Source organism: Chlorocebus sabaeus, chromosome 20, assembly GCF_047675955.1.
Source record: "Chlorocebus sabaeus isolate Y175 chromosome 20, mChlSab1.0.hap1, whole genome shotgun sequence".
NCBI classification, from domain to species: Eukaryota; Metazoa; Chordata; class Mammalia; order Primates; family Cercopithecidae; genus Chlorocebus; species Chlorocebus sabaeus.
In genome coordinates this window covers 69,633,472-69,661,353 of record NC_132923.1, presented here as the reverse complement: position 1 = coordinate 69,661,353, position 27,882 = coordinate 69,633,472, and the positions used below count along the sequence as shown (strand labels likewise).

The 27,882-nt window shown below is 39.2% G+C and overlaps 1 protein-coding gene, 1 non-coding gene and 1 pseudogene across 2 annotated transcripts in view; 2 read left to right on the top strand and 1 right to left on the bottom strand.

The window, feature by feature from the left end:
* IL23R (interleukin 23 receptor) overlaps positions 1–9,637 on the top strand; it is an 86,457-nt gene extending 76,820 nt beyond the window's left edge. Inside the window, exons 10-11 of the mRNA XM_007978367.3 lie at positions 4,020–4,110; positions 6,711–9,637. Coding sequence (XP_007976558.3) covers positions 4,020–4,110; positions 6,711–7,361 — 742 coding nt within the window. The 3' untranslated portion in view covers positions 7,362–9,637. The remainder of the gene's footprint in view (positions 1–4,019; positions 4,111–6,710) is intronic.
* A 6,209-nt stretch (positions 9,638–15,846) lies between these two features.
* LOC119626484 (U4atac minor spliceosomal RNA) lies at positions 15,847–15,972 on the bottom strand. Its single transcript, XR_005242640.2, has one exon. It is a non-coding gene; the product is annotated as a U4atac minor spliceosomal RNA (small nuclear RNA).
* Positions 15,973–26,277: 10,305 nt separating this feature from the next.
* Positions 26,278–27,205, top strand: LOC103224654 (dnaJ homolog subfamily B member 6-like; annotated as a pseudogene).
* The last annotated feature ends 677 nt before the right edge of the window (positions 27,206–27,882 follow it).

Genomic DNA, 27,882 nt, shown 5'->3' with positions numbered 1-27,882 from the left:
GAGAGATCAAAGGACACAAGTAGGCCCAACAGGTTCCTTGCTTGTTCCCTCAGTGCTCCTGGGAGTCATTAGAAGGTCTAATTCATATCCCACTTCTGACACCATCTAGTAAAAGAAAAACTTCACCAGTTTAAAGGAGTTTAATTGAGCAATGAACAATTTGCAAATTGGGCAGCCCCAGAATCACAGCAGATTCAGACAGATTCTAGCGATGCCTTGTGGTCAGAACAAATTTATAGACAAAAAAAAAAAAAAAGAGAGGGAGAGAGAGAGAGAAGTGACATACAGAAATTGGCAGTGATGTACAGAAACAGCTGGCTGGTTACAGGTTGGCATTTGTCTTATTTGAACACAGTTTGAACACTTAGCAGTCTATAAGTGGTTGAAGTATGGTCCACTGGGATTGGCCAAGACTCAGTTATTGTTACAGGCACATACTCCTAAGTCAGGTTTTTGCTCTTGTCTGCCTGTTAAGCTAGGTTATAGTTCATCCACAGGGATGCAAATACAGAGATATGAAGTCCTTCTCAGGCCATATTTAGTTTGCTTTGACACTTGAATTCCACCCAAACAAATCAGTTTGAATCAGTGTGAAGAGAAGTGTGGCAACTTTTAAATTTGTCAATTTCTTACCAATTGTGTTGGTGTTTTAGCATTCAGCCTGAAAGTTCCTTACTCTTGGCCCCCTTCAGTTTTTTCCCTCCTGTGATGGTATTAATAAAGATCTATGCTTAGTTATTTAAAATGAGACTTTGAGAAATGCAAGGCACTTAGATTTCTAAATTTTACTGATGCATTGAGTATTTCTTTTCTTTTTTTTTTTTCTTTTTTTTTTTTTTGAGATGGAGTCTCGCTCTGTCACCCAGGCTGGAGTGCAGTGGCCGGATCTCAGCTCACTGCAAGCTCTGCTTCCCGGGTTTACGCCATTCTCCTGCCTCAGCCTCCCGAGTAGCTGGGACTACAAGCGCCCGCCACCTCGCCCGGCTACTTTTTTGTGTTTTTTTAGTAGAGACGAGGTTTCACCGCGTTAGTCAGGATGGTCTCAATTTCCTGACCTCGTGATCCACCCGTCTCAGCCTTCCAAAGTGCTGGGATTACAGGCTTGAGCCACCGCACCTGGCCGCATTGAGTATTTCTAAGCTGCTGATCAATTAGAGTTGTTTGGTGGGGCAGTTCCCCAGTATGTCCAGTTGCTCACAAATTTTGACTTGAATGTTCTTTGCCAAATTGGCACTGAATTTCTCCTTCTTGCTATCATTTGCTTCATGAAATAATCTTTCTTTCATTTACATTTATAATCAAATGCAGTAGAAATATTTTGAATGAGCTATTCTAAATAAAGTCTACTAATGATTTCTTATCTAGATAGGTTTTTCACTCAGAACTTAATATTTCAAAATTTAAATTACACATTAATAAACATATCCCTAATACCCCTGTGAGGAGGGCAAACTAATATGGAATTTTATTTGAGGCTGTTTTAAAATATACTTGATTATAAAGTCCCTCGAAATATTTTAATGTTCAAATTAATACCCCCCAAAAAATCAATATTTGTGTTATTATTTAAACATGTCCTAGTGTAAAAGTTTAAGTAACACTAAGTTCATAACTAAGAATAACTTAAAAACTAATTTTCAATTCGTGACAACAAAGGAGGAAATAGGGCAATTCTTTGCTCATTTAATTATTTAAATAAGTACTCTTTTTAAAAAGATAAAGCAAGAGATAATTTCAATATATTTATTTTACATTTGAACAGATACTTTTATTTAATACAACTATTCATTATCTATAAAAGCCTTAGTTCAGAAACAGAAGTGAGCAAGAGAAAGCAAAACATTTTATTTATTTATTTATTATTATTACTATTTTTTTTTTTTGAGACAGAGTCTCACTCTATTATCCATGCTGGAGTGCAGTGCTGCGATCTTGGCTCACTGCAACTTCCACCTCCTGGGTTCAAGTGATTCTCATGCCTCAGCCTTCCAAGTAGCTGGGAATATAGGCACACACCACCATGCCCAACTAATTTTTGTATTTTTTGGTAGAAACGGGATTTCACCATGTTGGCTAGGCTGCTCTTGAACACCTGGCCTCAAGTGATCTGCCTGCCTTGGCCTCCCAAAATGTTGGGATTACAGGTGTGAGCCAACGTGCCCAGCCCAAAACATTTTAAACATAATAAAATCAAAAGTAGGTAAATATATATATGTAATATATATTTATTATATTATATATCATATTATTATAATATATAATAAATATTATAATATATCATATATTATATATTATGTATATATTATAATACATATTCCTTATATATTATAATATGTTATATATTACATTATATATTATAATATGTTATATATTATAATATATTATATATTATATAGTCCTGGGTTAAGGAATGAGTCCTTTCTGGTTTGATACCTGCATGAACTTTACCATTTGTTGATTCTCTTCCCTTCCATGAATTGTCTTGAATTTTTCTTTCTCTGAGCACCTGGGAGGTAAAGTTCAAAAGCCAGAAATATTGGCCACTTGGCATGGCTAGAGTTGGGTAACAAGAGCTTTAGAAGGATTTTGTAATGTATATTACATAATATGTATAACATAATATATATATTCTCACTGTATCAGTGTGCTGTATAAAAAATTACTCCAATAGCATGAATTTGCTAATTTGGTCTAATTTTAAATACAGAAGAGAATGTGAATTAGTAAACAAAACAAAAAAGATTGGAGTCATAAAACATCGTGTAAAGATGGGTAAAGAAATAATTTTTACCCTGAAGTCCAAGGTCAAATTGGGCTAGCAAAGTTCACTCAGCCATTTTGGTTGTTATTTAGTACGGGTCCTTAAATAACCTATGTAAACAAATAAGTTTGATCTGTTGCTAACAGATCCATTGTTAATATGTAAAAAGTTGTCTGAGATCAGTTTAGTCTCTTCTAAGTTCTTGGTACAACATTTTTGCCCAAACCAATTTGTGCTGTCAATGCAGAGAGTGTTTTTAAACACAGTGGCAGTGCTAATAGATAGCTTGGGGGAAGAAGTGGGATGTTTATGGCTTCTCCCTTTTCCTTCCAAAGCCCCACCCCACTGATCCTTAATAAGCACACAGTCTAGGTAGAAACCAGTTCTCACTATGCCACACAACTGCAAGACATGTTCCCCAGCCTCCTTCTCCATCCACATCAAGAAAGTTTGGAGCTGTCACCATCATTACTACCCTATTTGAAATAATTACAAAATCTAGAATTAGAAGAGCTTAAATTTTAGGGCTTTGTTATATGACATTCTCTTTTTAAATATTCGGTAGTTATGGTCACCTTGGAAAGTTCTACAAAATATCCCTTAAGTTTTTCAGACTTTCCCACATGGGTATCTTCTAGTTATAATAGTTTGCTCTATTTAATATGTGTACAGTTTCACTGCTAGGATGGTTCTCCCACTTATCTTGAATCTAGTGTGAGTGTTTTGAAATGTTTTTGCTCATTAAAAGAAGCAGAGCAATAGAGATGAGAGGAAAATCTGAAAAGATAATGACACAATTTCCCACTTAATTTTCATTAAGAGATGAAAACTTTAGCTTCTGCATCAGGAAGTTTGATTTTTTTAATTAATTTTTTCTTTGAGTAAGGGTCTCCCTCTGTTGCCCAGAGTGAGTGTAGTGGCATGGTCAAAGCTCACTGCAGCCTTGACCTCCCAGGCTCAAGCGATCTTTCCACCTCAGCCTCCCAAGTAGCTGGGACCACAGGCACGCACCACCACACCCAGCTAATTTTTTAATATTCTGTAGAGACAGGGTCTGGCAATGTTGCCCAGGCTGGTCTCAAACTCCTGGACTCAAGCAATCCTCCCACCTCAGCCTCCCAAAGTGCTGGGATTATAGGCATGAGCCACTGTGCCCGACCTAGGAAATTTGATTTTTAATATACATTTTATTGTAGTTGACTTCCTAACCTCCTGTATGATTGCCTGCTTCTTCTAATGTGTCATTTTTGTTTTTTAGGATTAAAAGAAGGATATTATTGTTAATACCAAAATGGCTTTATGAAGATATTCCTAATATGAAAAACAGCAATGTTGTGAAAATGCTACAGGTAACCTAACATCATCCAACAAAAACTGAGTGGCAATTGAGACCAAGAGTGCAGTCTAATAATTAGGATAGAATTTCCATTCAAATAAATAAATGTGCACACATATTAACATAATTATATAGACATATGTAAAAACAAAATTGTACCTGTTTCAAACCATACATAAAAGAGATGAGACAATAGAGTTGGGGGAAAGAAAGCAGAAGAAATAAAGAAACAAAACTGTTCAAAAGAGAAAAGTGAAGTGGAAGATTGTGTGCCTCATGCACGAGTCACCTGGTGACCAAGCAATTGGTAGATGTCTTCAGGAACAAAGGGAGTAGGGAAGAAAAGCTCAATGAAATGAGCCTCAAAGACTCAAAGGGCTTCTGTTTCACATGAGATGGAGAGCCAGGTGGAGCCCAAGAAGGGCATCATTTTACTCTTTAAACCCAGTGGAATTTGAGAAAAGCAATATGAGAGAACTGTGAACAATAGTGTCACGGGGGTGGGCTAGGTTTCCATTCTGGCAAAGAGAAGGCCACACACCAGGAAGCCCCTGAGGGTACAGGGACTTCACTGATTATAAAGGAGGGAAGGAACAAGCTAAAGCTATGTGTGTTCCTTATAATCCCTGGCCCTCGGGCTTGGCTGTCAAGAGGCTCAAAACCCAGTCCAAGGGACAGACACATCATCCAAGGCTCACAATGCAGTGATGTAAGTGCAATGATAGAAACGAGCCCAAACATGTGATGGGCGTGGAGAGAAGTCACTGAAAGGTGAGGAGTTGCTCAGGAGAAACAGAGGGAATTCAAAGTCAGGGGGACACCTGGGGGTTAGGACAGCATGTTGGGTAAGAAGATGAGGTATTTGTAAAACAAATAGAAGTGACTCTGTTTCAAGCCCTGGTGAGCCTATTAGCTAACTCTTTCCCCAACCTCATGTCATCTGAACAAAGGGTTTCTAGGCTAAAAATAAAATACTTCTTAAAAGTTCAAAGACAACTAGTCAACAGAATAGAATCTGAGTTCTGTAACACAAGACTTCTGTGATCTGATCCACTCACCATCCAGCTTTACTCCAGCCACTCCTCACGTCAAGCTTTTTGTTGAAGCAAGACCCATTGTGCTGTTCTTGCCAAGACCTGGCAAGCTCCCTAAGGAGGTTGGGCCTGAAGAACATTGGAATGACATTTCGTGTCTCTTTATTCAAGAACTCCCTCTTTGCTAAATTCCCTTTCTATTCTGGACTCCTGGAATTAGAGGCAAACCTTAGGGTTTCCCTCAGATAAAGTTTTGTTTTCTGCCCAAGAGACTAAGGAATGGTGTCTTGGTCTGCTTGGGTGGTTTAAACAACAAATATTTATTTGTCACAGTGCTAGAGGCTGGGAAGTCCATGATGAGGGAGCCAGTCAATTCACTTGCTAGTGAGGGCTCTCTTGTGGACAGCTGACTTCTCACATGGTGGAGGGAGAGATCATTTCTCTCCTGTCTCTTCTTCACTAATCCCATTCATGAAGGCTCCACCCTGGTGACCTAATTACCACCCAAGGGCTCCACTTTCAAATAACATCACGTTGGTTTCAACATGACGGGGGCTGGGGAGACAGTACACAAACATTCAGCCCATAACACGGCTATAATAATATAATATAATAGCTATAATATTATAATTGTGTTGGGTGACAGTTTGCCCAGGAAGGCCAACCATCTGTTGGAAGGCCTCAAGTCCATTTATTGCCCAGAAAAGTCATTAGGCTAAAAAACCTTCACCCACCCTCCTGATCATCACAAACATGTCTGAATTGTGAGTAGCTTTATATATTTATTCATTTATTTGTTGTTTTTTGTTTTGAGACAGAGTCTTGCTCTGTCACCCAGGCTAGAGTGCAGTGGCATGATCTTAGCTCGCTATAACCTCCGCCTCCTGGGCTCAAGCAATTCTCCTGCCTCAGCTTCCTGAGTAGATGGAATTATAGGCTTGCGCTACCATGCCTGGCTAATTTTTGTATTTTTAGTAGAGATAGGGTTTCACCAGGTTGGCCAGGCTGGTCTCAAACTCCTGGTCTCAAGTGATCTGCCTGCCTTGACCTCAAAGTGCTGGTATTACAGGCCTGAGCCATTGCTCCCAGCCACTATACACCTTGAGAACCTCAGTACCAAATGTTTGTCACATGCTCATTCTCAGTATGTGAGCAAAACAGGATTCTCCCCAACATTTTTTATTTAAGCAACAAAATATTTTCTTGTAACAAGAAATATTACTATTAATATTCTTGCCTCAGAAGACCAATTTTTAAAAGGCCCTAAAATTAAGTAATAAGTTAATATGTAAGACTCAACTTTTCTCTTTAAAACTTTTAAACTGAGAAATGTGCTTAAGAAATGGATTATTTTTACTATTGCTTTTCTCCAGTCTTCTCATGTAGAATTTAATAAAGATTGGGAAGCAAGCAGGATAAAAAAAGACAAAAGGAGGAAATCGTATGGGAAGATAAACAATGTGAGAAAAGGGAGGGAGAAAGCAAAGTTGAAAGAAAACAAAATTCCAGTCCTCATTCAATTATCCAGTTGGTTCCTTTAAATATCTTTTGTAAAATAAAACAATGTCTTTTTTTCTAGGAAAATAATGAACTTATGAATAATAATTCTAGTGAGCAGGTCCTATATGTTGATCCCACGATTACAGAGATAAAAGAAATCTTTATCCCAGAACACAAGCCTATAGACTACAAGAAGGAGAATACAGGACCCCTGGAGACAAGAGACTACCTGCAAAACTCGCTATTTGACAATACTACGGTTGTGTATATTCCTGATCTCAACACTGGATATAAACCCCAAATTTCAAATTTTCTGCCTGGGAGAAGCCATCTCAGCAATAATGATGAAATCACTTCCTTAACATTTAAACCACCAGTTGATTCCTTAGACTCAGGAAATAATCCCAGGTCACAAAAGCATCCTAATTTTGCTTTTTCTGTTTCAAGCGTGAATTCACCAAGCAGCACACTATTTCTTGGAGAATTAAGCCTCATATTAAATCAAGGAGAATGCAGTTCTCCTGACATACAAAACTCAGTAGAGGAGGAAACCACCATGCTTTTGGAAAATGATTCACCCAGTGAAACTATTCCAGAACAGACCCTGCTTCCTGATGAATTTGTCTCCTGTTTGGGGATCATGAACGAGGAGTTGCCATCTATTAATTCTTATTTTCCACAAAATATTTTGGAAAGCCACTTCAAAAGGATTTCACTCTTGGAAAAGTAGAGCTGTGTGGTCAAAATCAACATGAGAAAGCTGCCTTGCAATCTGAATTTGGGTTTTCCCTGCAATAGAAATTGAATTCTACCTCTTTTTGAAAAAATGTATCCACATACATATTTTCATGTGGACACATGTTTTCATTCCCTTGGATAAATACCTAGGTAGGGGATTGCTGGGCCATATGATAAGCATGTTTCAGTTCTACCAATCTTGTTTCCAGAATAGTGACATTCTGTGCTCCTACCATTACCGCGTGAGAATTCCAGGAGCTCCACGCCCTTTTAATTTTAGCCATTCTTCTGCCTCATTTCTTAAAATTAGAGAATTAAGGTTCGAAGGTGGAACATGCTTCATGGTCACACATACAGGCACAAAAACAGCATTATTTGGATGCCTCCTGTATTTTTTATGAAGTGTCAACTATTTCCTCTTTCTTTTCCCTCATTGAAAGATGCAAAACAGCTCTCTACTGTATACAGAAAGGGTAAATAATGCAAAATACCTGGTAGTAAAATAAATACTGAAAATTTTCCTTTAAAATAGAGTCATTAGGCCGGGCATGGTGGCTCATGCCTGTAATCCCAGCACCTTGGGAAGCCAAGGCAGGTGGATCACCTGAGGTCAGGAGTTCGAGTCCAACCTGGCCAACATGCTGAAACAAACCCTGTCTCTACTAAAATTACAAAAATTAGCCGGGCATGGTGGCAGGTGCTTGTAATCCCAGCTACTCGGGAGGCTGAGGCGGGAGAATCGCTTGAACCAGGAAGGCGGAGGTTGCATTGAGCTGAGATTGTGCCACTGCACTCCAGCCTGGGCGACAAAAGCGAAAACAAAACAACAACAACAACAACAACAACAAAAAAAACAAGAATAACTAATGTTTGCTTGCAAAGGGAGAGGCAAATTTAATTTTCATTTTATCACTTAAAATTCTCTTAAGTAGATAAAAATGTAGCCCCAAATAACAAAATAAGTGAAGAATAGAAACAGAAGAGAAGTTAATTAGTCGTTTGTTGTATTATTTTTCTCCCCTACTCTCCATTCAGGTGTCAGGGATTTGATCTTAGTGTGATTTGGGAGTAACAGAGCTGTGAAACAATGATGTGTGGAATCATGGGTTGCTGTCTTCATTTAAGTCAAGAGTGATGGTCTTGTTCTCCTGTGGCATAGTTGGGATATGATTTACTCTATAGTAGAATCTATGAGAGGTAACAGATGCAGGATCAGCAAGATGTAACTTTTTGGTTACGAACCAGATATATGCTAGAAAATTATTGTTAACACAGGTATTTGTTCAGTACCTGTTTTGACGGCAAATACTTGCTGAACCTTCCATTGCCCCATATCCCATGTCTCCTGCAGATATCACTAGTCAATCAGAACAGGCCTTTCTGCTGAGCTGTACAAGTGGCCTCAGAAGCCTCCCAAGCAGTGCTCCTTATGGCCACAATCCATAAGGACTGGGGTGGGAGATTAAATCCGCCTGCCAATGAGGTCAGTATGGAAGAGTAGTTGATCTTTAAAATGTGAAATGCATATTTTAAGCTGAGAAATGTTACCCAGCAGACTATTGTGATTAATATTTATGGACAAGGACAACTTTTTCGAATGACCGGAACAGTTTAAAATAGAGTAGAGCAGGACATGTAAATTCATGCCTATAGTCCTAGCTACTCTGGAGGCTGAGGCAGAAGGAACACTTGGGCCCAAGAGTTAGACACTGCAGCGCCCCATGATTGATGATCATTTGCCAGAGTGGCAGAGCGAGACCCCATCTCTAAAAAATAAATAAATAAACATTCATTCATTCATTTATTAAAATAGGTAGATTACCAACTGAATTTCTTTTATCTCCTCTAACAGTTGTCAATTTATACTCATATTTAGTCATTTAATTTTATTATGAAAAATCAAGCAGTTAACTTAAAAAAGACTCATTACTTACTATGTCTTTAGCAAAGGAGCAGACTATTTTGTTTTACTTTTTTTTTCTTGACAAAAATCTAAAAGCAATTTTATAGTCATTAAATATCCCTGAAATGAGGTTGAGTATATATCCCAGTTTGCCCTGGTTTCTGTCCATTGTCCCAGTGTTAATTATGACCAGTAGCTGCCTTCATTCACTCTCAGAAGCATCCCTTATTTGGATAATAAATCATATGGTCATTCAAGACTTCTTAATGTCCAGCATATAAGTAATCAGAATTTATCTTTTTTTTTTGCACTGACAATCCTCTTTATTTTGCTTTTTATCATTTACTAAGGCCATTTTGCTCCAAAAGGGATATTACTATTCATTGTGTTAAAAAAAAAAAAAGTATCCCCTGATGTAAAACTCTATTCTGTTTATCCTAAAATATGTATATATTTTTTGTACTTTGCATATTCTGAAAGGAATATATTTTAAATCACTAATGAAATGCTAATCTTAAATATCTTGACTTGTAAATTGTCGTATGCCTTTGCTTGATTCTTTTGCAAAAGGAGAATCATAAAGAAGCCAAGAAGGAGGTAGTATTTGAGATCGAAATAACGAAAGACTAAGATAAATCTTTAATGTTTGCAAACCTGATGAAGATATCTGGTAACATGTGAAGAATATTTTTATAGTACGTTTCACTATAATTGTAATCTATCACACATGAAAAAAAGCTTTTATCAAGCTTAAAGGATTATAGCATTATTTGATCTTCTGCAAATGTTTCCACTGCAGCGAGTGCCTCCTTCTCGCCCCCTAGGGTGGGAAGGAAGCTGCTTTCTCATTCTGTGGTGTCTTAACCCACATCACTATTCAGCACAAAAGATACACTTCTGATTCTATCTTTGCCATTAGCCCTTGTTGGTCCCAATGGACTAGAAATTGAGGCTATACCTGCAATGGGAACAATGTACCTGCCTTTGTCCCAACTCGGGGGAAAAATTTAAGCTGCTTTATCACAATGCAACCTTCGCAGGGGAGAAAAGATTTCGTTCTATAAATCTTTTATTCAAGAAGGATTCGTTGAACTATTGAATGCCCTTACTGTTATATGTGCAAGACCCTTTGAAGGATATGGATTTAACAAAACGAGTCAATCCCTGCAGTCTCGGGGTTTATATTCTAGGGGGAAGAGACAGACAGTAAATTAGGACAAGTCATTGCCCCCAAGGAGCTTACATTTTAGTGGGGAAGAGGCCAGAGGTAGGGGGTGGAGAGAGGCAGAAAAAAAAAGGAAAATGTCAGATAATAAGTGCTGTGTAGAGAGGTAAAATGGGAAAATGTGGTGGATAGCAACTCGGTGGCCACTTTACACCAGGTGGTCAGGAAAGATCATTCCCAAGAAGTGATACTGACGTTCATCTGAGTCCCAGGTAAGAGCCAGCTTGCCACTGACAAATCCTTCTATAGAGAAAGTCTTGAGTGGCTAATATCTTTACTTCTTTGCCTCCTGTACAACTTGCCCATGATTATCTCCCACCCTAACCACACTCCACCTCCCATCTTTACTTTCTTAAGTCAGAAATTTTCTGCAAATTCTGAGGACAAGTGCATACCTTTTCATCTTTCTAGCTAGCTCTTGGGCCTATTATTAACTTTCTTTCTCTGAGTCTCACAATCTTTTAAGTCGCTGATTCCTAAAGGGGCATGTCCTGCTTCTTGGTATGGGTAAAGGGGAAGGAAGAAGAGAGAAAAAGCCTCTCAAGTTACCAATCAGAGGGAAGAAGGGAAGAGAAATACAAAGAAAGTCAGGTTAATACCTAAGAATGCTGAAGCAAAATGGAGTGCCATAGTTCTGGACAACACTAATGCTGATTAAGGAATATCGTTTCCTCCTGTTCTAGTATCTTTCTCTCCCTCTCCCTCCCTTTTCTAACATAAAAACAATAGGAGGAGGTGCAAGTCAAGTACAGTTTAGGGGTGTTTGCTTTGTGTGCGTGCAGGTATGTGTGTGTTTAATTAGAATTTCTTTCGTTTATTTTTTTAAACAGGGTATTGCTCTGTCACTCAGGCTGGTGCACAATCATGACTCGTTGCAGCCTCAACCTCCCAGGCCCAAGCGATTCTCCTATCCCAGCCTCCTGAGTAGCAAGTGCACACCACCATACCCAGCTATATTTTAAATTTTTTGTAGAGACAGAGTCTCACCGTTTTGCCCAGGCCTGGACTCAAACTCTTGGTCTCAAGCAATCCTCCCGCCTTGGCCTCTCAAAGTACTGGAAATTATAGGTATGAACCACTGCACCCAGACTAAAATTAGGATTTCTTTTTAGTTATAAATAGTATTGAAGAGAGGCTTATGAGTTTTTAAGATGTGGTTCTCAGGTAATGTGGGTTGCTGTTTGGCCTTCCAGTATGTTCCCTTGAGTGGCTAGTTCTTACGTATTTAGTCATTCTCCCTTTCACAAAGACACAGCACATGACTATGGCATTGAGCAAAGGTTTTCAAAAATAAATTTTAACAATTGATTGTCTTTCTCCAAATGCAATCTGTTGGCTAGGCGCAGTGGCTCACGCCTATAATTCCAACACTTTGGAAGTCTGAGGCAGGCAGATCTCTTGAGGTCGCAAGTTCGAGAGCCACCTGGCCAACATGGTGAAACCCAATCTCGACTAAAAATACAAAGATTAGCTGGGCATGGCAGTGCCTGCCTGTAATCCCAGCTACTCAGGAGACTGAGGCAGGAGAATTGCTTGAACCCGGAAGATGGAGGTTGCAGTGAGCCAAGATTGTGCCACTGCACTCCAGCCTAGGTGACAGAGAGAGACCCCATCTCAAAAAAAGAAAAAAAAGCAATCTGTTCTAGAATCCTCAAATGTAAAATGGATGAAAGCAAATCTCCTGTTGAAACACACCTTGGAGGTCATACCTGCACCCTCTGCCTCTCCCTCTCTCTTCTCCACACTTGCCTCTGAAACAACATGAAAAGCTGAGGCAAGGAGCTCTGCTCTTCTGTACTTAGGAGACTGGGGTCCTGGACAAACCTTGAGAAGCCTGTACTTTAGGACTGAACCTTACTCCGCACTTCAGCCACAGGCTGTTAATGCAGGCTCAGGGGACCAGAACCAAACCTTCCTATACTCAGATTAATGACTGCAAAAAGGGCTTTGTCTCAGGGGCTGCTAATAGAGGCAGTTCTATATGCAATAATTAACTTGATTTTCCCAATTACTTTACCATAAATGTCTGGGCTTTGTTCAAGTTTATGTTCTTTTTAAGATCACTAAGAATCAAATATTGTGTTGTGAACATAATTAGATTTTATAAACCCAAAGACTATGGAATTATGCTGTGGTTTATCTCTTTATGAAGCAATTATATCAATTATAGAAGATAATGTTTTAATGGGAAATATTACCCAGTTGGCAGACACTATTGGTTTAAAATAAAAGAAGTGATTAAAAACAAGTTGTGAATCTCTCTTGGATAAAAGAATGAAAACAATATAAAATAAATGGATTCTGATTCATAAAATGAATTGTACACAACTTTCTTCGATGCTATAGTTAAGACAAAATTACAAGGAAGGCTAACAAAGATTTGATAGAATGTTATTATGTGTCTTTCCCACTGCTAAGACTACATCATTAAACCCCAATTCATGTTTTATGTTAAGGCTTTCTTAGCCATTTTGCTATTTTCACTTTTCAATTTAAGATACCCACACTGCATCTTTTATATCCAGAATTCCCATCAATTTCCCAAAGATGCTTTCCCATTATGCTTATTTTCAGGAATACAAGTTATTATCTAATTCTCATAATTAGCGCTTAACAACAAATTAGGAACTTATTCTTAAATGGTCCATTTTTGTCTGGGGTAGTAAAAGCATTCTGGGCTAGTTTTATGAGATGGGGGCCAAAAAAAAACCCCTAAACAACAGTGTTACAGAAGCATAGCTCTTTCCTGAGATTGTTGGCTTAAAAACTCAAACAAAACAAAAAGTTGTTTCTAACCATAAAGGCATACCTAAAATTAGAGATTGTCAGAGCACAGGAAGGAAATCATAAATAGCCAAACACTGGAACACAAGTGTGAGATACGGAAGTCAATAAAAGTTACTGTTTTCTTTCTGTTCACATCCTGCCTGAGAATTTTATTAGACGAGAGCAAGAGAGAAAGAATACAATAGTAAAATAAAAGGAAAGCATTTATATTTCTAAACTACACAGTAATTCATGAAAACACATTTTTTAAAAATCAAAGTAATACCAATGTAAATGGAGTGAAAAGTGACAGTTCCTATTCACCCACCTTTTTTCCCACTTCTATCCCATCATCAAAGGTAATGACTCTCAACAAGTTATGGGGCTTTTCCCACTATTTTTATTTAAATGGTGAAATATGATATTGTCCTACGACATGTTATTTTTAACATGACAATATGTCTCAGAAATCTTCATATATCATTATACATAGCTTTACCTTATTCTTTTAAACAATTGCCCTAATAATCTATAGAATAAATTTCAGTAATATATTTACCAAATCTATTAATGAACATTTAGGTTATTTCCAATTTTTCACTAGTATACCTATTCCTTTAATAATTCCTCTTATACATATGCTTATACACATATAAGAATTTTATGTGTTGGGTTGTCAGGGACAGATACCTAAATGTGGAATTACTGGGTCAAGAGAAAGAAAGAAACATAAAGTCATTTACATTTTGCAGCCAGGTGTGGTGGTGTGCTCCTGTGATCCCAGCTACTTGGGAGGCTGAAGTGGGAGGACTGCTTGAGCCCAGGAGTCCTGTCTCAAAAAAAAAAAAAAAAAAAAAAAAAAATTAGATTTTGGTAAGTATAACCAATTATTTCTCTAAAAAGAGTATGCCAATATTATTAGTATGTAAAATGTTTGCCAACCTGATGGACATCTTGTTTGTATTTTTTCAGAAGATGAGGTTGAATATTTTATTTGTTTATTGCTTTTTTATAATTCTTATTTTTTGGTTCACCTTTGTTATATTCTTTGGTCATTTTTCTACTGAGTTGTTGGTTATAGTCTTAGTCATTTGCAGGAGTGCTTAACATAAATCTTTTCTGTTATATATGTTCTAAATACGTTTTCCCAGCCTGTGTGTTATCTTTTTATCTCCATGTTTTCCTTTGCCAAACAAAAGTTTTAAAGTTGTGTGTAGTCAATCTGTTGCCATTTTTCTCTATGACTTCTAGACTGGATATCATGTTTAGTGTCAAAAGACAAAATCACAACAAATTTAGTTTTAAGATCTTATTTGGGGCCAAGTGCTGTGGCTTACGCCTGTAGTTCCAGCACTTTGGGAGGCTGAGGCAGGTAGATCACCTGAGGTCAGGAGTTTGAGACCAGCCTGGCCAACATGGTGAAACCCTGTCTCTATTAAAAATACAAAAATTAGCTGGGAATGGTGGCATGTGCCTGTAATCCCAGCTACTCAGGAGGCTGAGGCAGGAGAATCACTTGAACCTAGGAGGCGGAGGTTGCATTAGACCAAGATCGCACTGTTGCACTCCAGCTGGGGTGACAGAGTGAGAGTCCATCTCAACAAACAAAAACAACAACAAAAAAAGATCTTAATTGAGGTCAGGTGTCGTGGCTCATGCATATAATTCTAAAACTGTGGGAGACTGACATGGGAGGATTGCTTGAGGTTGGGAGTTCGAGACCAGCCTGGGCAATATAGTGAGACCCTATCACTATTAAAAAGAATAAAGAATTTTAAAAATATTTTTTAAAAATTTTAATTGGCTTTTATTTGCAATTCTAGAATCGGGCAACACCTCATACTATAAAACAGAATGAGTGTTCTGATGAGCTGAGCAGAGGAGGTTGATTTAAGGAACTTTCTTATTATCCTGGCGAAAACTGGCCTGTTTAGGGATTTGGCTGTTATCTCTGTGTCCTGGTTTGTGAAAGGTCAGATAAAGATCCTAGTTTCGGCAGGTTGGTGTAGAACTTCAGCATGACTGACTCCACTTTGTCTGTTGGGCCTAGTACAGGAGCTCAGTCCAAACCAATGATCTATTATACATTTGATTTAACATTAGCAATATATATATTTACACTAGAACATGAAGTAGTGTAATGTAGTCTGAATGTTGTCCCCACCAAATGTCATGTTGAATTGTAATCCCCAGTATTGGGTGGAGGTAGGGCCTGGTGGGAGGTGACTGGATCACAGGGGCAGATCTCTCAGGAATGACTTAGCACCATCTCTTTGGTAGTAAGTGAGTTCTCAAGAGACCTTGTTGTTTAAGAGTGTGTGGCACCTTCCCTTCTCTCTCTCTCTCTCGCTTCCGCTCTCCCTGCGTGAGATGCCTGCGCCCACGTCACCTTCCACCATGATTGTAAGCAGCCCAAAGCTTCACCAGAAGCAAAGCAGCTACCAGTGCCATGCCTCGTGTACAGCCTGCAGAACTGTGAGCCAATTAAACCTCCTTTCTTTATAAATTACCCAGCCTCAGGTATTTCTTTTTTTTCTTTTCAAAACATTTTTTTTTCAATTTCATGGAAAAGAGGTTTTTCATTTTTCCAAAAATCATACCAAGGTAAAGCAAAGTTCTAGTTGATGCAGGTGCGTTGTATAGGCATTAGCAGTACTGCCCTCATTATGCACTCATTAGACAGTAGTGCAACCCCAAGAAAAGGATGGTTAGGTATTTCTTTATAGCAATGCAAGAACAACCTAACACATGATGATATTAAGCAATGGGAGAACAGTGGGCATTAGAAGACACAGATCAGATTAGAATCTACCTTTGTGGCTGGATGCGGTAGCTCACACCTGTAATCCCAGTACTTTGGGAGGCTGAGGCAGGCAGGTCACCTGAGGTAAGGAGTTTGAGAACAGTCTGGCCAACATGGTGAAACCCTGTCTCTACTAAAAATACAAAAAATTAGCTGGGTGTGGTTACACACACCTATAATCCCAGATACTTGGGAGGATGAGGCAGGAGAATAGCTTGAACTGGGGAGGCGGAGGTTGCAGTGAGCCGAGATCGCACCATTGCACTCCAGCCTGAGCGACAGAGCAAAACTCCATCTCAAAAATAAATAAATAAATAAAAGGAATCCACCTTTCTCAGATCCTGGCAATGTGGTTTCCAGCAAACCCTTAACCAGGAGGATTCGGTTTCTTTTTCCTTAAAAAGGATCCTATTAATGTCTTCCTCTGGCCATTCGTTGAGAACATTAAATTAAATAACGTTTGAAAACACTGGCAGGCTGGTCACAGTGGCTCATGCCTGTAATCCCAACACTGTGGGAGGCCAAGGCCAGTGGGTCACTTGAGCTCAGTATAGTGAGGCAGGCCTGGGCAACATGGTGAAACCCAATCTCTACAAAATATTAGCCGGGTGTGGTGGTGTGTGCCTATAGTTCCAGCTACTCAGGAGGCTGAGGTAGGAGAACTGCTTCTGCCTGGGAGGCAGAGGTTGCAGTGAGCTGAGATTGGACCACTGCACTCCAGCCTGGGCAACAAAGCAAGATCCTGTGTCAAGAAAAAGAAAAAGAAAAGAAAGCACTGGCAGAGTGCTTAGCATGAAGTAGGCACTGGAGGAATTTTGATACAGTAAGAATAGGAATACTAGGTACCTGAGAGGAGAGGCAGAAAATGTCAGTGGACTAAGTGGAGTGAAAAAGAGGTGAGGAAACAGGACGAGAAAACTCTAAAAGCATGCACACTTAGGTAGTGCAGAACTGTTTTTGTCCAACTATTAAACAGCACAACCCTAAATTCCTCTCACACTCCTGATCTTTTGTTTTAGTGTTCAGGATCTCATAGTAAATATGCAAAATTTTATATTCATTTGATATTGGTTGCTGTGATACTTATTGCAGATATCTTCTTGTCTATATTTTTAAAATGTATTTTTTGTAGCGATGGGGTTTCTTCATGTTGGCCAGGTCAGTCTCAAACTCTTAGACTCAAGAGATCCTCCTACCTCAGCCTCACAAAGTGCTGAGATTACAGGCATGAGCCACTGCACCCGGTCTTACCTGCATTTAAACAAAGTTTAGTGTTTATTTTACTTTGTGGTTCAATATAGAAGATTTATTTTGTCTCAGTTGCTGAAATTGGAAATCACTTGTATTTCACCAAATGAAGAGATTAGGATTTTAAGAAACTGCCGGCTGCCAAGTATTTGAGATTCATTCTTTTTTCAGTATTCGTTGCACATCTCATTCAATGTGTTACTTTGAAGATTCCATTTGATTGAACAGAGGCAGCCCATGCAGAACCCTTTGAAGAACAGGAGGGAGACTGCTGAAGCACAGAGCAATGAAGAAAAGCAATTCTAATGCCAGAAAAACAAAGCACTTTGCAAACACAATAAATGATACTAATAGATTCAACCTATCTTCATTGCTTTAATGAAATGATAATTTTGGGGGCACTTATTAAAACTCTTACATTGTCTTTTCCATTTTGTTGCTTTTGTTTTACTAATAAGTAGAAATCTTCGGTTAGAAAAAAAATCAGAAAAGCATGTAGAACTACAAATGTCACCGATATTACAAATAGGTAGACTAAACTTTCTTTTACTTTTTCCTTTTAAGAGCTTGGATTAAGGTCAAACAATCGGAGGGGGTTTTTTGGGCTTTTTTGTTTTATTTTGTTTTGTTTTGTTTTAGAGGCAGGGTCTTGCTCTGTCACCCAGGCTGGAGTGCAGTGGTACAATCATGGCTCACTGCATCCTCGAACTCTTGGGCTCAAGTGATCTTCTTGCCTCAGCCTCCTGAATAACTAAGACTATAGGTGCACACACCATGCCTGGCTAACTTTTTTGTTTTTTTTGTAGAGACATTACCTCACTAAGTTGCCCAGGCTGGTCTTGATCTCCTAGCTTCAAGCAATCCTCCTGCCTTGATCTCCCAAAGTGTTGGGATTACAGGTGTCAGCCACTGTGCCTAGCCACAATCTGGGCTTTTGAATTTCAAATTTACTTTTTGAATTTCAAGTTTACTGCATGCCAAGTATGTGATATTGGGCGGTCACTGGAGTTTCATGTTCTCTCCTTATCCTACTTTCTGGGACAGGGATACTGATCTTGGTGTACCTTGCTTGAGAAAATTTGAGTTGACTCTCTCCTCCTTGAAACACTTTCTTCCTCCAAGGACACCATACACCCCTGACCCCTTACTTACCACTCATTTTCAGTCTACTTCTCTTGTTTCTTCTAGTCTCTTTGCCACCTAAATATTGAAGGCCCCACAGTGAAGGCCTTGGTTTCTCCTTTGGTGATCTTGTCCATTCTTGTGGCTTTAAACACGATCTACATGTTATAAGAACAGGCTAACCCAATATCTATTTTGAACTCAAGACTCAACTCCAGATTCAACTGTCTACTTAGCATCTTCATTTATCTATCATCAAGGTGTCTAAGACCCAAGCTTCCTCTTCTCACAGATGTCCCATCTCAGTAAACAGTGTTGCCATTTTTCTAGTTGCCCAAAAATCTTGGTGCCATCCTTGCATTTTTTCTTTCATTCCTCACATCTACTCCATCAGGAAACCCTATCCATCCTACCTTCAAAATATATTCAGAAATTGAGTCACGTCTTACCACCTCAACTCAACCGCCTAGCTCAAACTACAGTCATCGCTTGCCTGAGTTATTACAAAAGCCTCCCAAAGGTCTGTCTTCATAGCCAGATGATCCTGCTACTACTATACTTGTCTGCTCCAAATCTGCCAGTGGCTTTCCATCCCACACACAACAGGAGTCGGAGTCACTATAATGACCTAGGAGGCCCCACCTGGTTTACCTCTTCTGTCCCAGTATCCTCCCCTCTAATCACTCAGCTCCAGACACTGGAAACCTCGTAAGCACCCCAGGATCTTTGCTCCTGCTGTTCCCTTCTGAATTGTTCATTAGCACGATACCTCTCAGAATTCCTATTGCCTCCTATTCGGCCCTCCCCAGCCATTCCATGTAAATGACAAACCTCCTCCAGCCCCGTGCATTCTAGTCTCCTCTGATTTACCTTTCTTCACAATACTCACCATGAACATACTGCACATCTTACTCATTAATCTTGTTCATTGTCTGTCAGTCACTACAATATAAGATCCAGAAGGACAGGAATGGTGTCTACTCTGTTCCCTATAAACCTTTAATGCTTAGAACAGTGCCTGGCACATAGTAGGTGCTCAATAAATATTTGTTGACTGAATGAATGAACAATAGATAATGGCCCAATCTATTCATTCCATCTGCTTCTCGTGAGAGAGAAAACAGTAATTCATGAAGGCAAAGAGCTTTCAGATCTCAATGTGGTTTCTGAGGCTCTTCCTCAACACTCCATTATTTAGTCGTCACCATTGTTGTTTTTCTCTAAACTGCCACTCTATAATTGACAAGAAAGCAATGACATAATGTAAAATTATGTGTTTTTATTTTCATCTATGCAGCTTTGTTTTATTTTCTAGGACCACTCCAACAGTCATTGGAGTCATTGAAATGACAGTCATTTTCAACCATCTTCTTTGCTTTTGACTGAAACCCTTTCTTCAAATACTTTCATGTGGCAGAGTTAATAACACCTCAGTGGGCGAACACTATCCTTCATTTCTCTGGGGGGAAATATTTTTAGCCACCACACTAATTAGATAGCTCTCTGGCTGATAATGGGGCAGACTAAGGGTGTAGCATGTTAAAGAAAATGAGCAAACAAACAGGTGCGATCAACTTACAGAATATTAATTAAATGTCTTTTTTTTTTTTTTGAGATAGAGTCTCACTCTGCTGCCCAGGCTGGAGAGCAGTGGCGTGATCTCGGCTCACTGTAGACTTGACTTCCTCTACTTCCCAAGCTCAGGTAATCCTCCTGCCTCAGTACCCCCCGAGCAGCTGGGACTACAGGCGTATGCCACCATGCCTGGCTAATTTTTTGTAGAGATGAAGCTTCAGCATGTTGTCCAGACTGACCTTGAACTCCAGGGCTCAAGTGATCTGCCCACCTTGGGCTCCCAAAGTGCCAGGATTGCGTGCATGAGCCACTATGCCCAGCCAAATATCTTTATTATAATACTAATAAACTGCCAGTAGGAAGTTTGGCATAATGTGTCACTTCAATTATAAATCACAGATGATTTTACTTGATATAGTCAGCTACAGATAATCCACAGGGGGAAATTTTATTTATTATTATTTTAAATGCTATTAAATTTTGTTTTTATCTAGCCTGCTAATTTTCTGAATGAAGCTGTAGTTGGCATTTCATTGATTTGGCTGTGTCCACACCCAAATCTCATCTTGAATTCTCACGTGTTGTGGGAGGAACCCAGTGGGAGGTAATTGAATCATGAGGGGCAGGTCTTTCCCATGCAGTTCACATAATAATAAGTCTCACAAGATCTGATGGTTTTAAAAGAGGGACTTTCCCTGCATGAGCTCTCTCTGTTTGCGTGCTCCCATCCATGTAAGATGTGACTTGCCCCTCCTTGCCTTCCACCATGATTGTGAGGCTTCCCCAACCATGTGGAGCTGTAAGTCCATTAAACCTCTTTCTTTTGTAAATTGCCCAGTCTTGGGTATGTCTTTATCAGCTGCGTGAAAATGGACTAATACAGCATTTACCACAGTGTCTGACTTATATAACTGTGGCAGAGCCTACTAATTGTCTGTTCAACTTCCATTCTCAAATTCTTACTTCCTAACAGAACCCCTACGTCATTGATGATAGCAATTCTACCAGTAAAAAGATACATTTCCAACCTCCCTTGCAGCTAGGTGTGGTCATGTGACTGAATTCTGTCCAGTGAGATATACACAGAAACTGGTAGAGGTATTTCCAAGCTGTCTTATTAAAAAGTGGGGACAGACAAATGGAGAATATTTTCCTCCCTCTTCCTCCTTCCTGCTGACTGAGAAGTGAGCATGACATCTAGAGCTCCAGCTCCTATCTGAAACCATAAGGTGACCTGGAAGATAGAAGTTGTGCACTGAGTATGGTGAGCAGAAGACAGAAGAGGCCACATATCTGATTATTTTGAGAAGCTGCCTTGGATCACTTTCCTCAACTTCTTTTACTTGAGAGTCAAGTTCTAATATCACTGTTCTTGCAGGTTCTGCTATTTGTGTTTGAATTGATCCTAATGGATGTAATAGGTAATCAGAAAATATTTTTTTCAGAGAATGGATGGAGTACATGCATATGGTGGTTATAGCAGTCTGCTCAGGCTGCCATAACAAAATACCACAGACTGGGTGGCTTAAACAATAGAAATTTATTTTCTCACAGTTTTGGAGGCTAGGAGTCTAAAATAAAGGTGCTGGTAGGGTTGGTGTCTGGTGAGACCTCTCTTTCTGGCTTGTAGATGACCATCTTCTTGCCATGTCTTCACATAGCCTTCCCTTAGGCTCATGCAGAGAGAAGGAGAGAGAAACATTTCTGCTATCTCATTCTCTTTGTATAAGGACATTGATCCTATCGAATTAGGTCCTCGCCCTTATAACCTCACTTAATCTTAGTTACTTCCCTTAAGTCCCCATCACCAACACAGTCACATTGGGACTTAAGGCTTCAACATATGGATTTTGGGGGACACAATTCTGTCCATAACAGCAGTCATCTATTGTCTCACCAGTTCTCCTCTTCTAGGACCTGCTCTTTTCCTCCTATCCACATGTTCCTTCAGTATCACTCTGATTAGCTAGCAGCAGTTGATTGGTGTGAAGTATACACCTGATCCAAGCTGGACCAATCAAAGATTTTCACTAGGAATTTTACAATTAGGCCTGAGAAAGAGACAGACTCCCTCCAGTGACAGAATGTTGGGTGGCAAGTTCAGAAGCTGTCAATCTTGTTTTTCTCCATGTGACCAGAATAAAAGGAAGATGGCTCATAGACACAGAATAAGAATAATAATAAACAGATCCACAGAAAAGGACAGAGAAATGATGGATTGAGAACCCTGAATGCATTAGAATCCCTTGCTTTAATTGTTAACGGGGTTCATATTCATGACTCATGACCCATGAGAAACTTTATAATACAGCCTTCTTTTTTCCTTAGCTCCTTAGAGTTGGGCTTCTATTATTTTCAATTTAGAGCCCTAGCTAATACAACTCTCCAAATTAAAAAAAAGAAAGAAAGAAAGAAAAGAAAGAAAGAAAGAAAAGAAAGAAAGAAAGAAAGAAAGAAAGAAAGAAAGAAAGAAAGAAAGAAAGAAAGAAAGAAAGAAAGAAAGAAAGAAAAGCTTTTTATTTTTAGGCTCTTAAAACTTACATTATTGTCTTTTAATAATGGTTAGCAACAACCAATGGCATTCGTTTTATCTTGTAAGCTAAATTATCTGAAATTAGGTAGGTACTAACGTGGAAATAAATATTTGATGTTATTTTCAGTAAATTGTTACTGGAGTTAAACCTCATGCTATCCTGACATTTCTTCCCTACATCACCCTCTTTGCAATTGCAGATGGAAGAACTGGCAATAAATGCAATTCAGCTTGACGAAAACACCCTAAATATTAGAAACCTGTGAAGAACCACTGGATTGCCTTATCAATTCATTGTGCACCCTATTTGGAAGTCTAAAATAGAACTAAAATTCTAATACTTTTACTTGTATGAATGCTTATAATTGTCATCTTTCCATCTCAGCGATTATTCCTGGATAAATATACTGCGAATCATCTAAGAAGAGGAAAACCCCTCTGAATTACATGACTGAGTTTCAGAATGTGAGTAAAGTATGGCTAACCAAAATGTTCAAGCAAACTGATGCAAATTTTCTTTCCTATGACTGTGTAAGCAAAAATCTTTTGCACGATACTAAGTTTGATGTGGTGTAGCATGTAAAAGAGAAAGCACCTTTATCTGTGTTTGAGTGGAAACCAGGTAACCTTGTCATAAACTGGGGAAGAAATGACTTAAGTGTCAGCTCCCACATCTCCTACTGTGAATAGTTTTTAGGGGTATTAGGTGTCATAACCACGAACACACAAACTCAACAGAAACTAAATCTCAGTGCACAAAGAAAATGTATCTGCTATGAATTCATATTGGGCTCTTCCCACACATTATTTAATTTAATCTTCCAAACAACCTGTGAGGTAGATATTATTATCACCATTTTACACTCAGGAAATTGAGTCAGAGTGATGCTTTTTCTTGCCCTGCACCACTTAGGTCATAAGTGGTGGAGCTGGTTTTGAATGTATTCACTTCACTTGCACCCCATGTGTCTGTGCTGTACTATGAATTCCTCAAGGGATGGGGACTGGTATTTAACTTGTGTCTTTAAATTGTCATGAAGGACTGGAGGCTTCTTCTTGGTAGTAAGTAATAATGTGTACAATACCAAGAATATAGCGGTTGTACTCAAGAGTATATTAAAGTCAGCAGGTGTGTGTAATAGAGGAGTTACAAAAGACATATCCGTGAAACATGCTCAGATTCAGCAGTAATAAATTGTTTAAAAAGTAGGCTTGAGAAAATGATAAGGCTATTTATGACAATCCCATAGCCAATATCATAATGAATGGGCAAAAGCTGGAAGCATTCCCTTTGAAAACCGTCACAAGACAAGGGTGCCCTCTCTCTCTACTCCTATTAAACATAGTATTGGAAGTTCTGGCCGGGGCAATCAAGCAAGAGAAAGAAATAAAAGTGTATTCAAATAGGAAGAGAGGACGTCAAATTGTCTCTGATTGCAGACGCCATGATTGTATATTTAGAAAACCCCATCATCTCAGCCCAAAAACCCTTTATGCTGATAAACAACTTCAACAAACTCTCAGGATAAAAAAATCAATGTGCAAAAATCACAAGCATTCCTATACACCAATGATAGACAACCAGAAAGCCAAATCATGACTGAACTCCTATTCACAAACTACAAAGACAATAAAATATGTACGAATATGATTTACAAGGGATGTGAAGTATCTCTTCAAGAACTACAAACCACTGCTCAAGGAAATCAGAGAGGACACAAACGAACATAAAACATTCCATGCTCACAGATAGGAAGAATCAATATCGTGAAAGTGGCCATACTGCCCAAAGTAATTTATAGATTCAATGCTATTCCCATCAAGCTACCAGTGACTTTCTTCACTGAATTAGAAAAAGCTACTTTAAATTTCATATGGAACCAAAAAAGAGCCTAAATAGCCCAGACAATTCTAAGCAAAAAGAACAAAGCTGGAGCCATCATGCTACCTGACTTCAAACTATACTACAAGGCTACAGTAACAAAAACAGCATGGTACTGGTACAAAAACAGATACATAGACCAATGGAACAGAGCAAAGACCTCAGAAATAACACCACACATCTACAACCATCTGATCTTTGACAAAATTGACAAAAAAAGCAATGGGGAAAGGACTCGCTGTTTAATAAATGGTGCTGGGAAAACTGGCTAGCCATATGCGGAAAACTGAAACTGGATCCCTTCCTTACACCTTATACAAAAATTAACTCAAGATGGATTAAAGACTTAAATGTAAAACTCAAAAGCGTAAAACCCTAGAAGAAAACCTAGACAATACCATTCAGGCATGTGCAAAGACTTCATAATGAAAACATCAAAAGCAATGGCAACAAAAGCCCAAATTGACAAATGGAATCTAATCAAACTAAAGAGCTTCTGCACAGCAAAATAAACTATCATCAGAGTGAATAGGCAACCTACAGAATGGGAGAACATTTTTGCAATCTACCCATCTGACAAAGGTCTAATAATATCCAGAATCTACAAGGAACTTAAACAAATTTACAAGGAAAAACAAACAACCCCATCAAAAAGTGGGTAAAGGATATAAACAGACACTTCTCAAAAGAAAACATTTATGTGGCCAACAAACATATGAAAAGAAGCTCATCATCACTGGTCATTAGAGAAATGCAAATCAAAACCACAATGAGATACCATCTCACACCAGTTAGAATGGTGATCATTAAAAAGTCAGGAAATGAGATGCTGGTGAGGCTGTGGAGAAATAGGAACGCTTTTACACTGTTGGTAGGAGTGTAAATTAGTTCAACCATTGTGGAAGACAGTGTGGCGATTCCTCAAAGATCTAGAACCAGAAATACCATTTGACCCAGCTATCCCATTACCGGGTATATACCCAAAGGATTATAAATCATTCTACTATAAAGACATCTGTACATGTATGTTTATTGCTATTTACAATAGCAAAGACTTGGAACCAACCCAAATACCTGTCAATGATAGACTGGATAAAGAAAATGTGGCACACACATACCATGCAATACCATGCAGCCATTAAAAAGAATGAGTTAATGTCTTTTGCAGGGACATGGATGAATCTGGAAGCCATCATTCTCAGCAAACTAACACAGGAACAGAAAACCAAACACTGCATGTTCTCACTCATAAGTGGGAATTGAACAATGAGAACACTTGGACACAGGAAGGGGAACATCCCACACCGAGGCCTGTCAGGGGGTCAGGGGCAAGGGGAGGAAGAGCACAGGTTGATAGGTGCAGCAAACCACCATGGCATATGTATATATATGTAACAAACATGCATGTTCTGCACGTGTATCCCAGAAATTAAAGTAAAATTTAAAAATTTAAAAAAATTTAAAAATAAAAATAAATTAAAAAAAAAATAGGCTTGAGAGGAAAGTGTGAGTAGTCACCACCACCAGCACAGCAGTGCCAGAGCCGAGAGGAGATCTTGGCCGCTGCCCCTGCCTCCCGCCTGCCTTCAGCTGCCTCCATCCTCAGACCTGTTCCAGCAATCTCTTAAAATGATGGGTTAGGCTGGGCACGGCAGCTCATGCCTGTAATCCCAGCATTTTGGGAGGCCAAGACAGGTGGATCACCTGAGGTCAGGAGTTCAAGACCAGCCTGGCCAACGTGCTGAAACCCCGTCTCTAGCAAAAATATAAAAATTAGCTGGGCATAGTGGTGCAGGCCTGTAATCCCAGCTACTTAGGAGGCTGAGACAGAAGAATGTCTTGAACCCCAGAGGCAGAGGTCACAGTGAACCAAGATGGTGCCACTGCACTCCAGCCTGGATGACAGAACGAGACTGTGTCTCAAAAAAACAAACAAAATCATGGTGGATTACTATGAAGCTCTAGGAGTGCGGAGACAGGCCTCACCCGAGGATATTAAAAAGGCACACCAGAGACTGGCACTGAAGTGGCACCTAGATGAAAATCCTGAGAATAAAGAAGAAGCAGAGAGAAAATTCAGACAAGTAGCTGAGGTGTGTGAGGTGTTGTCAGATGCTAAAAAACAGGACATCTATGACAAATATGGCAAAGAAGGATTAAATGGTGGAGGAGGAGGTGGAAGTCATTTTGACAGTCCGTTTGAGTTTGGTTTCACATTCTGTAACCCAGATGATGTTTTAAGGGAATTTTTTGGTGGAAGGGACCCATTTTCATTTGACTTCTTTGACGACTCTTTTGAGGACTTGTTTCAGAATCAAAGGGGTTCCCGTGGAAGCAGAAGCCAAGGGTTGGGGTAGTTTTTCTCCACATTCAGTGGATTTACATCTTTTGGATGTGGATTATCTTCTTTTGATACAGGATTTATTAATACTTCATTTGAGTCACTAGGTCACGGGGGCCTCGCTTCATTTTCTTCCACATCATTTGGTGGTAGTGGGATTGGCAACTTCAAATCGATAACACTTCTGCTAAAATGGTTAATGGCAGAAAAATCACTACAAAGAGAATTGTCAAGAATGGTCAAGAAAGAGTAGAAATTGAAGAAGATGGCCAGTTAATGTCTTTAACAACAAATGTTAAGGAGCAGCTGCTGCACTTGGATAACAAGTAATTCAAGGCATCCACTTAAAAGAAATGTGAAACTATAACAAGAACCATCTGAGGATTAACAGAGACTTTTTTTGTAGATTTCAAGGTAACTTGCCTTTCAGAATAATTGCACCTAAAGTATTTATAAACAGCTAATCGGAACCTCTATTTGTCATAGACTTTTGAGTTTATTGTTGTGACCCTTAATAGGACCTTTTTTTTTTTTGTCTTTAAAATTATTGTAGGCCAGGTGCAGTGGCTCACACATGTAACCCCAGCACTTTGGGAGGCCAAGGCAGGTGGATCAAGTGAGGTCTGGAGTTCAAAACCAGCCTGGCCAACATGGTGAAACTCCGTCTCTACTAAAAATACAAAAAACTAGCCAGGTGTGGTGGCAGGCGCCTGTAATCCCAGCTACTTGGGAGGCTGAGGCAGAAGAATTGCTTGAACCCGGGAGGCGGAGGCTACAGTGAGCCAAGATCACACCATTGCACTCCAGCCTAGGCAACAGAGCAAGACTCTGTCTCAAAAAAATATATATTATTGTAAATATCTGTATGCTTTTTGCTTTTTCATTAAATGTACTCCAAGGTGAGCCTTGACTCTTTAGTGTAGGACAAGACTGTGCACTAACACCAGCATGGATCTGCTTTTCCATTGTGTCTGAAATGTGAGCCACATAGTGTTGGCCCGCTGTGAGGTCAACATTGCCAGGGCGAATCTTCTACAGAACTAAATTCATTTTTTTTTTTTAGTATGTAGTAGTAAAATATATTAGTAGTAAAATATATTAATGCATTAATGGTA